Genomic DNA, 15,100 nt, shown 5'->3' with positions numbered 1-15,100 from the left:
CTGTAACATGTTTGTCACTACTGCATTCTGTGCACTTGATGGCAACTTTACAGTCTTTAGCAAAATGATCATAGGAAGCACAGCACCTGTAACATATTCCAAGTTTCTGGAGAATCTCCCTGCGCTCTTATAAAGTCTTTGACCTAAGCCCAAAACATTTCTTAAGAGGGTGAGTTTTTGTGTGACTACTGCACTGACGATTAGGGTCTTTATCTCTATCACCCAAATCACTCTCATGTGCAGGAGAGAAAACCGGTGATGAGATGTCTGTCCTTTTAAGAGATATTGCTCTATTAAACTCTCTACATTTAACTGCTGTGTTTTCATACCTTGATGATGATAAAGCAGGCAAGTTGGGTTTGCTGAAGCTGAAGCTGGGATCATTTCTGTTCCGGGCTTGATCACTGATAAACCTGTAAAGATATGAGAATGGAGGAAAAGATACATTATAGTCTCTTGAGCCCTGTCATGCCCATTTCTCTTGCAGGCCGTATGGCAGTTTAAACACCACTGGATTAACACAATGAGCGGTGTCCAGGAAGCTTAGTCCAGGTAGACGTGGGTCTGGCTTTGCCAACTTTAGTTCCATGAGGAGGTCACTTAGTTCTGGAAGCTTTCCATGATCTTTGTTACCTATTTTTGGAAAGTTTAGCAGTCTCTTGAATAGAGCAGTTTCTATAGTTTCAGAACTGCCATATGTTTGCTCAAGTCTTGCCCATGCAGCAGCAAGACCTGCATCTGGATAGTCAACATTTACTGCCTTCAGTCTTCTAACACGATCTATAGATTCTGGTCCCAGCCACTTTATGAGCAAATCAAGTTCCTCCTTGGCCATAAGGTTGAGATCAGCAATAGCAGCTTTGAAGGTTGGTCTCCAGGCCCTGTAGTTCCCTGGAAAATCGTCAAACATTGAGAAGCTAATGTGAATGAGCTCACGGCGTATCATATATCTGGCGTAGTCATACAGGTCTGATCTCTCACTCTTTGGCACCAAAGTAACTTGTGGAACACCTTGAAAGTTCTCTGGTGAAGAAAGGTGAGGTATACCAGGATAAAATGATGTTGCAAGAGCATTTAGTTGTGGTGTAGTCTCTAAGGCTTCTGCTGGCTGTAGCATGAACTGTGGCTTGTCGCTGGAAGTCACATTGTCGTTAGCAAGAGGTGATGTGGTTTGCTCCATAGATGCATTTGCATTGTGGATTTGGAGCTGAGGTGTCTCTGTGTTGAGAGTCAGAACAGTGTTGTTGGAGGTACAGAAGATGGCTCTGTATCGTTGTAAACATTAGTGTTCAACTGGGTCTTCCAGTTCTGCAGGAATAAGACAGTCTGAATTAGTACTTTGTCCCATTGTTTGCTCAAGGACTTTCAGCCTTGCTAGGGCAGCTGCTTCTTCCTTTTCCATTTGGAGAATCTTTATTAGGGTTTTCTTTTGAGCTTTGATTTCTGCTTGGCAAACGTCCGTTTCTGCTTCACAAGTCTTGATCTGTGCTTGGAGAGCTCTGCTTTGAGCTTCTGCTCCAGCTTCTAAATGAGTTTCTTTTCTAGCAAAGGAATTTGGTCGCTTCCATGTTTGCACAGGCCTCTATTAGTGTGTCTCAAATAACATTATGGTATTTGAAGGTCAAGGATGATAATGTTTCAGAGCTAGCATGTACATGTGGTCCTGCTATAGGCAGCCATGGCACTAACACTAGTTCTTGAAGAAGGGGGAAATACATCATAGATGGGAGGGAATGCCGAAAAACATGGTGCAATAACCACAATGCCCGCAAGATGGCAGTATAATAACCAGCTATACATCCAGCTATAATACATGGCTTAAGGACAATTAAATGTAAATTCTCACTTCACATTAATATGAATATTAACTATGACTATGAATTGTGTGATATTTTTACAACTGTGTAACAGAAAAAGTCTGCTTAGGCTACACATTTTAGAGAGTTTGTTTGAAACATCTATTGGGCCAGACTATTAAGTTACCATTATGTTTGAATAGTTGGAGAATGGATAGGTTCACTTTAAAAAGGATAGGAACTTTTATAATGCACAATTCAAAAAATTATTTGATCAAAGTTATGACATTTCCAATCTTATGTGCTATTTCCAGAGTTCTTCTTTCCATGGAAACCATGATCTGATTCTCAGTTGGGAGTCTGAGCTATAAACTATTATTTAACCTCAAATCCGAACAATAATCCTTTGTCACACATTCAGACCAGACTGTTTGATATAGGATCTATTCTACTTGTTCAGGATTAATTTACTCTCCAATAACCTCTAGGCAGAAGAAACAGTAGTGCGCAGCTTGTATGACTGCCGGTTTAGGTATTGGTACTCACCTCAACTACCCCCTAAAACTTTTTTGTCTCATGAGCTTTCACGGCTGCAGTCACTGTTCGGCCAAGAATTTGCCGTCCTGCTCCTATGACAAAAGTTGATTAAAAATGAAAAATCGACTGAAGGGATGCCAGCAGGGCCACATACTGCTCATATTTTGACCAGTGTATGACCAGCTTAAGTCCTCTGTATAATTGATTCCTACTATACCCTCTACATGTTTAATATAATTCAATATATAAATTATAGACATCTATATCACATCATCAGCATCATCATCATCATCACAATTGGTAATGTATCTATGCAATCATATATTTTATTTATGCTTAATGTTGGTATATTCCTAGAACCTTTCCATATTTATGCATGCATGTTGCAAAAAACAGTTTTACATGAACTGCAATGTAAACTATATATGCAGTATATAGAATATACATATATTCTATATACTGCATATATAGTATATAGTATATATATATATGTATATATATATATATTTATATGTATTATGTTTCTTCTGACTACATACATAGTTACAATTTTAGTTTTAGCTCATGTTAAATATTTTTTAAGTTTTACTATTTTCTTTTTTCTATTACCAGCTTTGCGCTCTTGGAACGACAATAGCTGCAGTCGCGAGTTTCCTTTTGTCTGCAAGATCCCATCTTTAGCACACATGTGACCACATTGCTGCTACTGTCAACTTTGTGCAAATGTTTACTTTACAAAATTGTACATTATATAACCTTCCCTATCTGAAAGAAATATTGCTACCTAGTATAGTCTTTGTCACTTTATGGAAGGACTTTCCTGAAAGCAATTTCCAAGTCCATGTAACAGTAAAAGCAAAAAGTTAATATTTATGTTAATTTAACAGTGATTAAAGCATACCCAGTGAATGTTCTAATGTTTATTATGGTGAAATTGAATATTTCTTGAAGACAGAATGCAAATGGGTGTGATCAACACCTCTAATGGATTGGTGTATCTTGGTGTAGAATGGGTGGGAAGTAGGTATGGTCCCATTTGTCCAGACTTTAAGTAATCTAAGCCCTAGCTGAATGACATTTATACTGCTTAAAGTGACATTAAACCCTCAGATGTTTTAACATAAACCAATACTGTAATGTGCGCCTTACTGTAATCCATGATAGTTTCCCATCTCTTTGCTGCTCTTCCTTTTAAATCCTCATCTCTTCTCATGCTGGGGGAGAACGTCCCTTTGCAGCTGAGTGCCTCTTCCTGCAGTGCTGGCTCAGGTTGTGAACCTTCACACAGACACCATGTATCCATTCCAGAGACAAGGCAGTCTGCTGCAAAACAGAAGTTCTGCCCAGCATGAGAACAGATACAGATTTAAAAGGAAGAGCAGCAAAGAGAAGGGAAACAACCATGGATTACAGTAAGGCACACATTACAGTATTGTTTTATGTTAAAAAATCTGAGGGTTTAATGTCACTTTAAAGTGCATATGTGCCCAGACTATGGACATTTAACAAGTTACATATTCTTAACAGTAAAATAGCTTTATTACATGCCATTAGATTAAAAATGAATATATGATATCAATGAATGCCCCAAAACGTGAAAATACCATCACCCCAACATATTTGTAAACTACCAAGAAAGACAATTCAAAGCTTTCAAAAGAACATAAGGGACAATATAAGATTTGAACCATATTAGTATAAAAATGTCATGCCTTCTTAACAAACATATCTAAAACCATAAAATAATGTTCATGGTAGAGATGCACTGATACTGGTATATTGGTATCGCGTATGAGTACTGATATTTTTTTTTCAGTACTTGCCAATACCGAATACCGATACCGGAAGTCCCATTAAGGAAGCCAGGCGGTGTGTACAAACTCACCACCTGGTTTCCTGATTAGCAGAGAATCCGTCCCCATGCTTCTCGTCACTAGGTGACGAGAAAGCATGGAGCCGACTTTCTGGTCAATCAGGAATCCGGACGCCATGTAATGATGCGGTGCCCGGCTTCCTGATTGGCCGGGAAGCTGGCTCCATGCTCCCTCGTCATGAGGTGACGAGGGAGCATGAAGCCGGCTTCCTGGCCAATCAGAAAGCAGGGTGCTGTGTATTGACACGGTGCCTGTCTTCCTGATTGGCCAGCTTCCCGACCAAACAGGAATCCAGGCAGCGAGTCATTACACAAGTGACGAGGGAGCATGGAGCTGGCTTCCCGGCCAATCAGGAAGCCGGGCAGTGTGTAATGACTCGCTGCCCGGCTTCCTGATATCAGAAGTATCGGGCTAGGCATTGGAGCATTTGGGCGAGTACTCGCCCAAATACTTGGCATCGACACTGATACCGATACTAGTATCGGTATCAGTGCTTCCCTAGTTCATGGGCTGGTATAAAATGTACAACACCTTCCACACATACCTCACCATATAACCAAGCTTTAATCCAATATATAACTGCTGATGATATACAGTTAATCTTTTGCTTAGTTGGCATAGCTCCAAAAATATCTCCAGCCTAAGGCTAGGTTCACACCTAGGCGACTCCTGACTGGCAATCCGCTTGGTTTTGTGCACGATTGCAAACAGATCATGGCACCAGGCATCTCTGTGTGCTACATGTGGGAGGTCTCTATGTGCTACATGTAGAGGGGTCTCTGTGTGCTACATGTGTCCGGCGCGCGCAGTGTGCAGCTTCTAAGAAGATACGCTATTAGCGTAGCGGGAGTGATGATAAATGTGCAGCCGGCTTCATCGCTATGCTAATAGCGTATCTTCCCAGAAGCTGCACATAGCGCGCGCCGGTTTAAGTAGTAACCAGCACACGCTGTATGCAACTTCTAACAGCGTGGGAGACGGGAGGCTGCACTTGTTGGATCCAGGAATCAGGTGAGTATTAGAAGAAAAAAAAAAGTTTTATTTTATGTTCTATTCTTAGTTCTATAATGACATTGTAGTACTTTCAGGTAGAATACAGCGTCATAACATATCAGCTAGGGAACTACAAGTCCCAGCATGCCCTCATTGCCCCACTTCTCGCAGGAAAATTGTTGCAATTATAAATGTTTAGTCATTCTCATGTTTATTTCCTTTGTTTGTATTGGTATGACACACCAAAATCTGACACATTCCACGCAATACCCCAAAAATGGACTGGATAATATTATTGGCACCCTTAATTAATATTTGGTAGCACAGCCCTTGGAAAAGATAACTGAAATCAATCGCTTCCTGTAACCATCAATTAGTTTCTTACACCTCTGTACAGGAATTGTGGACCACTCTTCTTTTGCCAACTGTTCCAGGTCTCTCAGATTGGAAGGGTTCCTTTTCCCAATTGCTGTTTTGAGATCTCACAGGTGTTCTATGAGATCCAGATCTGGACTCATTGCTGGCCAGTCCAGTACTCTCCAGTGCTTTGTCTGAAACCATTCCTTAGTTCTTTTTGACATGTGCTTTGGGTCATGGGTCATTGTCCTGCTGTAAGACTCATGAGCTCTGACGGAGACCCAACTTTCTGACACAGGACCCTACATTGCACCCCAGAATTCTTTGGTAGTCTTCAGATTTAATAATGTCATGCACACAGTCAAGACATCCAATGCCTAAAGCAGCAAAGCAACCCCAAAGCATCAGTGAACCTCCACCATGTTTGACTGTAGGGACTGTATTTTTTTTTTTTAAAGGCCACATTTCTTTTTCTGAAAACAGTAGAATGATGGGCTTTACCAAAAAGCTGTAATTTAGTTTGGTCTGTCCACAGCAAATTTTTCAAAAGGATTTAAAGTTCCTCAGGTAAGTTTTGGCAAACTCCAATCTGACTTTTTTATGTTTCTGGGTCAGAAACATAAAATTATGTTTCTGACCCAGTTATGTTTCTGGGTTTCTGCGTCCCTTTTAATTCAGATGGCGACGTATAGTGCGAGCTGACACAGTTGTACCCTGTGCCTGAAGGTCAACTTGAATTTGTCTGAAAGTTGATGGAAGGTCTTTATCCACCATTCGAACAATCCTTTGTTGCAATCTTTGATCAATTGTTCTCTTTTGTCCACATCCAGGGAGATTAGCTACAGTGCCATGGGCTGTAAACCTCTTGACACAGGAACATTAAGATCTCTGGAGATGGAATGGTAACCTTGAGATTGTCCATGCTTTTCCACAAAAACTTGAAATGCAATTATTTCTTGCAATTTGGAGAAGGTGCCAGTTTTGGCTTTTTTTTCTCCATTTTTTTGTGTTCTACCAATACAAACAAAATAAATAAATATGAGAGTGCCTAAACATTTGTAATTGCAACCATTTTCTGCATGAAGTGGTGCATTATCTGACAGAAATGCAGGGGTGCCAATAGTTTTGGCCATGACTGTATACATATACATTTCATTTGGGCACACTTAAAGTGTATTTCCACTTTCACAGCCAAATTTGGATAACACCTGTTTTATACTTGTTACATGTTTCTATTCACATCACATATTAATAGAAAAAAAATATGAATTGCTTCTTGCAGTTTAAATTACTTGGGTTAGGGTACCTTGGCTTCCTAAGGGTTAACATTTCTACTTGCTTCTCCTTCTTTGTAATGAGGGGTTGTGAGGGGTGAGGGGTTTCACCCTATCTGTATTGTGCTAACTGATTTCATTATCATTTGTAAAGTTGATCTGAACACTGCCTGTCCTAACAAAAAGTTTAAAAGTCTGGGTTCTGCATTTAAATGTTAAGGAAGTTAATGAGAGAAACACAATCCTCAAATGTTAGTCCTAAGTCTTTCTATAAGCACAGATTACTGGAAGGTAGGTATGCACCAATACCAATACTAGTATCGGTATCGGTGCCAATACAGAGTATTTGGGCGAGTACTCGTACTTGCTCAAATGTTCCAGTACTTACCGCCGATACCAGAACTTTCGATCAGAGGGTGATTTCCTCTGACATACAATGCTGTGAGGGAACATGGGGGCGGCTCCCCAGCCAATCAGGAAGCTGGGCGGTGAGTAATGACTCACATCATGCTGGCCAAACAGCATGGAGCTGGCTTCCCAGCCAACAGCAAACAGCCAGCTCCATGCTGATTGGCTGGGAAGTCGGCTTCCTGGCCAATCAGCATCGAGGCGGCCAAACAGCAAAGAGTCGGCAACCTGGGCAATCAAGAAGCCGGGTGGCAGGTAACGACATGCTTCCTGATTGGCCGGGAAGCTGGCTCCATGCTAGTGGAAGTACCGGTATCAGCGAGTACCGAAAGAAAAAAATTGTTCTCGTACTCTTTACAGAAAAACCGGTATCGGTGAATCCCTACTGGAAAAAACTTTTCATTCATTCAAGAATCAGCCATACACTGTATGTATATGTGTGTGTGTATATACATACAGTATATATATATATACACATATATATATATATATATATCAGTATATGTGGGATGCACCTTGGGATGGTTCTTCAGTATTGAGTACGAGTACGATATATTTTTTTGGTACTCGCCGATACAGAATACCGATACCGGAAGTCTCATTAAGGAAGCCAGGCGGCGTGTTATGACTCACCGCCCAGCTTCCTGATTAGCCGGGAAACTGTCTGCATGCTCCCTTGTCACCAAGTGACGAGGAAGCCTGGAGGCGGCTTTCTGGCCAATCAGGAAGCTGGGCGGTGAGTCATTGTACGTCACCAGGCTTCCTGATTGGCCTGGAAGCTGGCTCCATGCTCCCTCATCACCAGGTGACGATATATATATATATACATATAAACTGCCTGTCCAAAATAAAGTCGCTACCTGGATTTAGCTTAGCAAATAGGTAAGAGTCTTCCTCATGGCAGGGGCATATTCCAAGATGAAAATGCCAGGATTCATCAGGCTCAAATTGTGAAAGAATGGTCCGGGGGAGCATGAAACATCATTTTCAGAGTCCAGACCTGAAGGCTGGGTTCACACCTGGGCGTACGGAATATACGCATTTGCCGCGCGTTTTTACCGCGTTTCTGAGGGCTATACGGCTGTATCCTAATGGATACATGTGGCAAATACGCCCCAAAGTAGCTCCTGTACTTCTTTGGGCGTAAGGCGTTCTTCAGCGCGTTCCTACGTGCTGTAAACCGCCCAGGTGGGAACCATGCCCATAGGCAATTATTAGTTTTCACATGTTTAGCGTTTTACAGTGCGTAGGAACACGCTGTAAAACGCCCATGTGTGAACCAGGCCTAACTCCATTAAGAATCTTTGGGAAGTGCTGGAGAAGACTCTACACAGTGGTCCAACTCTCCCATCATCAGTACAAAATTAATGCAACTCTGGACAGAAATACATTTTGTGACATTGCATAAGCTTATCAAAATGGTGTTGCAGCGAATGCGTGCCATAAACTAAGCTAAAGGTGGTCCAACTAAATATATATATATTAGTATATTTTATTAATTAAATGGTTGAACACTAGGCTTAACATAACAGATAATGTTCTTGATTTTTTTTTGCTTAACCATATGTAACAATCTGCAGACCGAGTTTATGAATGATTGCCAATATTCCCAACAGCATATCCTAGATATAATCATTAACAATCATTGCACATCCAAATCATATGTGTAAGGCCATCCCCTTTTCATCCACTAAAACTTAGGAGAGTTCCAGGATAATTGTGAATGTTGGTAAGTATATGTTTAATCAGGACATCCAAAAATCAAAACTATTCCCTATCCTCAACGTTCAAGGTTTTCCAGCCCTGTCGTAACTTCTCACATTAAAACATTTGGGGCAGGGATGTGTGTTTAAGGATGTCACTTCTTAGCATAGCTCCCTCAACACCATTCAGTCTGTGGGGTATTTGTCGAATATCAATGTCAATGTTAATGTTGTGTCTACAAAAAACATTTGCAGTTGATTTTCTTGAGGTCAAATGAAAAAGAAAGTGATCGTCAGACCGGTTGGAAAATGTGCAATAGTTTTAAAAGGGGTTGTATTGTGTGTAGTATACCAAACATTTTATTTTCCTTTTCTGAGAGGCTGAAGTTTTGTTGAAAATGGCCTGCTCATAATTAAAAATTAATTAGGATTGAGATAAAAAAGCACACATTTGGCTAACTGAGAAAATAATGTCAAATACCATTGGAAATTCTGTTTGCATTAAGACAAAAAGAAAAATCATTGCCAAACCTATGTTTGTATGACCAGTTTAAATTGGTAGATTAAAAAATTACATACTATATATGATGAAGTTCGTCAATAGCATTAAGAAAGCAGTTTTTGTTTTTCTGATTACCTTCTGATTCTGGCAGTAAATCTGTTATTTTTCCACATCCTGTAACAGGCCAAGCTGTACAGCAGTCACAAACTTTATTTGCTTGAAAAGCGTTAGCTGGGCCATCTCTCCACATAGAACTGCCCGACAACTCCTGTATGTGAACATCTGATTCACCTAAACTGATATCAAATGTGTGTGTGTGTGTGTGTGTGTGTGTGTGTATATAGATAGATGGATAGATAGACAGACAGACAGACAGACAGACAAGTCTAGTTAAGTCTAGAAATAATTGGACACTTTTTTCATAATTCTGGCTCTGTATGCCACCACACTGCATTTGAAATGAAACAACCAGATGCAATTGAAGTGCAGACTTTCTTCTTTAAATCAAAGCGTTGAATAAAAATATCATATAAAACATTTAGGAATTGCAACCATTTTCATAAACAGTCCCCTTATTTCCGGGGCTCAAATGTAATTGGACAAATTAAAGCAATCATAAATAAAATGTTAACTTTTAATACTTGGTTGAGAATCCTCTGCAGACAATGACTGCTTGAAAACTGAAATGCATGAACATTACCAAACTCTGGGTTTTCTCCTTTGTGATGCTTTGCAGCTGTCTTCAGTTGTTGTTTGTTCTTGGGTCTTTCTGCCTTAAATTTTGTCTTCAGCAAGTGAAATGCATGCTTGATCAGGTGATTGACTTGGCCATTGTGGAAAATTCCACTTGTCTGCGTTAAAAAACTCTGGGTTGCTTTTGCAGTATGTTTTGGGTTATTATCCATCTGTAAAGTGAAGCCACACTCCAATCAACTTTGCTGAATTTGGCTGAATCTGAGCAGACAATATATCCCTATACATCTCAGAATTCATCAGACTATTTCTGTCTTCTGTCACATCATCAATAGACAGCAGTGACACTGCCTCCACTGGGTTTTACAGAAGTGATATGCTTCGGATCATGAGGTGTTCCAAGCCTCCTCCATACTTTTTGCTTCCCATTATTCTGGTACAAGTTAATCTTACTTTTATCTGTCCAAAGAATGCTGTCTTTTTGGGCTGGCTTTTTTAGATATGTTTTGGCAAAGTCTAACCTGGCCTTTCTATTCTTGAGGCTTATGAATGGTTTGCACCTTGTGGTGAAACCTCTGTATTTGCTCTCATGAAGTCTTCTCTTTATGGTAGACTTGGATAATGAAATGCCTATTCTCCTGAAGAGTGTTCTTTACTTGGCTGGATATTGTGAAGGGGTTTTTCTTAACCTTTCTGTACCAAACTGTTGCTCTGGCCATCTCTCTGATGGCCTGTTTCACTTGCATTGAGAGCTCCTCTGAACAATGTTGTGGGTTCACAGAAACAGCTTCCAAATGTGAATGCCACACCTGGAATCAACTCTAGACCTTTTACCGGCTTAATTGATTATGAAATAACAAAGAAATAACCCACACCTCCATAAAATAGCTTTTGAGTCAATTGCCCAATTTCTTTTGGTACCTTGAAAGAAAGGGTGCTACATATTAAAGAGCTGTAATTCCTAAACCCTTATTCCAATATGGATGTGTATCCCCTCAACTTAAAGCTAAAAGACTGCATTTTAAGCTCGGATTCTTTATTTAACTGTAACTTGAATTTATTTTGGTAAACAGCCAAAATAACAAAACTTGTGTCAGTGTCCAATTATTTCCAGACCGAACTGTATATATACTGTATATACCATACCTTACCGTACATACTTGACTCCTATTCGTCTATCTAAGACAAGACTTTCCTATATTCTTTTGTGTCCTGAATGCCAGAGAATCCTAGGGACCTTTTACCATTTAATCTGATCTAACCCAGTAATACAAGACTACTGGCATCAAATATTTAAATTTCTACACAGTGATATTGGCTACCCAATTACTCAAAACCTGGAGACCTACCTTTCAGGCATACTTACCATTTCAGATCTAGACACCTATACATGCATCTTCCTGCATAAATCCTTATTCATGGCTAGGAAACTGCTTGCATAACTCCAACAGGGGCTGTCCTTCAAAATATAATAACATTTAGAATGGATTGATCTTATGAGCTTCTACTTTTAATTTTTTATCAGGGAATACTGCTTCACCTCTGTGCCCGAATTGAATCTTTGCCACATTAAGATTGTCACTTTATTGAATAACCCCTCTTAAAAGGGAAAAGAGACAAACAGTTACGTCCACACATCTCTGTGTTCAAGCCTTTATTGCAAGATGAAATGATGACACGATGTACATCTTAATTCTTTTTACTGCTTTTTATTGCTCTTTTTGATATTACACACACAGTGCTTTGTATTTTTTGTTTTGTTACATAAACATTCTGTATATCCTTCTGACACAATAATACTTCTGCTTGGGTAATGCCATGTTTATGCCAGTCGTAGTAATATACTTGTACCCTGTGCATATTTAATGTGTATGTTAACTCTTCAATAAAGATTTAAGAAAATAACATATGTTAGCTAGAGTTTGGCTTTAATGTGTTGGTATTTTTTTCTATAAGGAAAGTTTATTAAATGGAAAAAAACCCAATAAACCAGGTCAACAACATGTACATGGTAAAATAAAGAAAGGCAAGAAAGAAGTAGAGAAAGGACAGATGAAATAAGAAGCGCATCAAGGAGAAGAAAAAAAAAAACAAAAGGAAGAGGAGATTAAGTGGAATGGGACATGACCAACTAAATCACCATCATGATAGCTAGGTATGAGACAAAAAGCACAGGGCAACAAGTCGGAAGGAATCACATAGACAGCAGCAGGATCAAGGTGTGGAGTCCATCATTGTGGTATATGCTGGATAGTCCTAAAATGGAGCCAACAGGCCAACGTAAATGTGTACCTGTCATTGCTAATATGAATCAATACCTCCATCTCTGCAATTTTGTTTATTTTAAAGTACCAATCCCTGACAGTTGATGAGTCGATTCCATAGGATGGGGACCAGTTTTCACATGCAAAATGTGAAATAGAAACGTTTTTCTATACTTACGTGGGGGAGGTATTGTTGTGATGTAACAGGGCAAACGTGGGTGTATGGGTCAGAGATTCTCCAGTGATTGCAGGGAGGCATTCCTCTACTTTTCCCAAAATTTTGTATGATTGGGCAAGTCCGCCAAACATGCTAACTTCCCCTTGGCACCTCTAGTATAGACTGTCACACATTGGGGTATTTTACTTTAAGTCCATGTTCAGCTGAGCCAGAGTGCAGAAGCAGTTCGACTCAGCCGAACCAAGATCTGGATTGGCTGAGCTGAAGCTCCCGCAGCTCACACGCTGTGGTTCACCCCTATTCTCACAACGGCCGAGCGGCATTCGGCTTGGCTATTCTGCTCACTACCTCCGAGATAGCGAGCAGAAAAGCAAAAAACATAAATAAATGAAAAAACATTTTTTAAAGTATTTTTTAAAATGTAAAAAAAAATACGAAAATTAAAAGAATGTTAAGAAAAGAAAAAAATGTAAGAAAAGAAAAAAACCAATAAATACATTTTAAAAAACGATGCATGCTGACCCGACCGCATGTGATAAACTCCCGCCACATAATGTAAAATCTGACAGATGCCGACAAAATATAAACAATTGGGCGGAGCTAACGGTGACACCACCGCTATCTCCACCCAAGTGAATACTATAGGCCGGCACATGCCAGAGTCTTCTAGCAGGTCACAGGAAAATAAAAACTGGGCAGAGCCGGCTGTAACTTCACTGCTGGTTTCGCCCAGTTGTTATTGTTTAATGACAGATCAGCATCCCCAGGTAATTTGGGGACGCTGATCTGTCATTACAACTGGGCGGTGCAAGCCGTGAGATCACGGCTGGCTCCACCCAGCTGTCATTTGCGTGAAGAAAGTTCGGCCCCTCGGCCGACCTTTCTCCACGCTTCAGGTGTCACTACGGCTCAGCCAAGCTGAAGCATATGGGTTCGGCTCGGCTTAACCGCACGGCTGCCTTCGGCTGCTATACGGGCTATTGTGAATAGCCCGTACAGCAGCCCTTCGGTTCAACTGAAGTGAGCCAAAGGATCAGCTGGATCCTTCAGCTCTATAGTGAATAACCCTCTAAGTCTTCCCGTTACACAGGATGGTAATGCTGCTGCCTGACTTTTCATCAAAACAAACAGCGCTGTCACCCTATTACAGGAAGTGAGAAAATAACGAATCTACTGGCGGGGGCACATGTTATGGGGAGATTCCAAATATCATAAACAGATGTATTAATGCGACTGACAGACTGTATCATATATGTAATTGTTGAGTTTTTCCATTGTTACATTTTAAATGCAAAGTACCATATTCTTTGACTGCTGGCTGTCCCAGGGTATGCATATGTCTGTGAGTCAATGGGCAACAACACCGCTGAATAAAAAATGTTCACGCAACAACAGTGCAACAGGGCATCTCTCTATAAACCACTGAGGTGACCTACCAGACAGTGATGGGCATGCTGCTTACTGTAGGCACTGTAGTGCACTCCTTCTGCATCCTCCTTCTGAATTTCACAATGTCCTGAGGCTAATAGAGTGAGAATAAAAAGTAAGAAAAAATAAAAGTTATGTTCCCCAATGTAATGATGCCCCCAAAGACACCAGCCTATGACTGCCATGTTGGAGTCACTGAAAGAGTGACAATGTATTTTTCAAATGCAAGCAATGTAATGTACCTGAATTTGAACTGGTATCAGCCTTGCAGTCCTTGTATAGAATGGATGAAGTGTTAGAAGAAGTAGTAGCACAAGGGACCAGTCAGTTCATATGCTAACAAGGAGCAGGCGTATAGGGGGAGAGAGCAGTGTGGCAGAGAGATGAGCTTGTCACTGTCCTGCTTCTCCTTTCACTGTCCAATAACAGGCTGGGGATGGTCAAGGGTGAACTGGTCTCAGAGGAACTGGGTTAAATTATGCTGGCCCTTAGACTGAGGACATTTAGTGGTGAAAAAATACTGTAAGGGAAATCTCTGAATTGAAGCTGAATAGTGAAGCAAAAGCTGTTTTTGCTATTTTATCTTCTATTTGGCTATTTATATTTATCTTGTTATTTTGGCATGGGTTCCACTTTAAGACCAAAGTATTTAATTGATTGCAATGTGTAGTCTAATCATGGCCAGACAAGGCAAAATAAAGAAACCAAAGGAATAACAAGTTTTAAATGCTATGCTGTTGACCCTCTGTGCGTGTTGCATTCATGCAGTGATGATGGAATTAGATCAGCTGTATGATTTGTGGAACATCCCTATTCAGAAATCCAGCAAATTATGATTCATGCATAGCACAGTTCCCTGCTGAATAGTTTTACATTCCTTTTATTGCAAAGGTCTTCTGTTTTAGGCACATTATGGTGTATTTTCTGTGCTTGGTAACCAGAAGAGGTCAGGACATAGCAGATATGCTTCCTACAATAAATTGCATTGCTGTACATCTAACAGGAAAGTAAGTAACAGCTTTAGCCAAACTTCTCAACTTCGACGTCCAAATGTAACATTATTCACAGTAGCCTATTGGAATCTACCAAGTGT

At 40.3% G+C, this 15,100-nt stretch overlaps 1 protein-coding gene across 1 annotated transcript in view; it reads left to right on the top strand.

Moving 5' to 3' along the window:
• The window catches only part of CLEC19A (C-type lectin domain family 19 member A), a 30,868-nt gene extending 27,843 nt beyond the window's left edge, over window positions 1-3,025 (top strand). Inside the window, exon 5 of the mRNA XM_018558475.1 lies at window positions 2,946-3,025. Coding sequence (XP_018413977.1) covers window positions 2,946-3,025 — 80 coding nt within the window. The remainder of the gene's footprint in view (window positions 1-2,945) is intronic.
• Window positions 3,026-15,100: the final 12,075 nt, after the last annotated feature.

The sequence above is a fragment of the Nanorana parkeri genome, unplaced genomic scaffold (assembly GCF_000935625.1).
Source record: "Nanorana parkeri isolate BGI_ZX_2015 unplaced genomic scaffold, ASM93562v1 scaffold341, whole genome shotgun sequence".
Classification (NCBI taxonomy): Eukaryota; Metazoa; Chordata; class Amphibia; order Anura; family Dicroglossidae; genus Nanorana; species Nanorana parkeri.
Note: the sequence above shows the minus strand (reverse complement) of the source record. Positions and strands in the feature narration are given on the sequence as shown.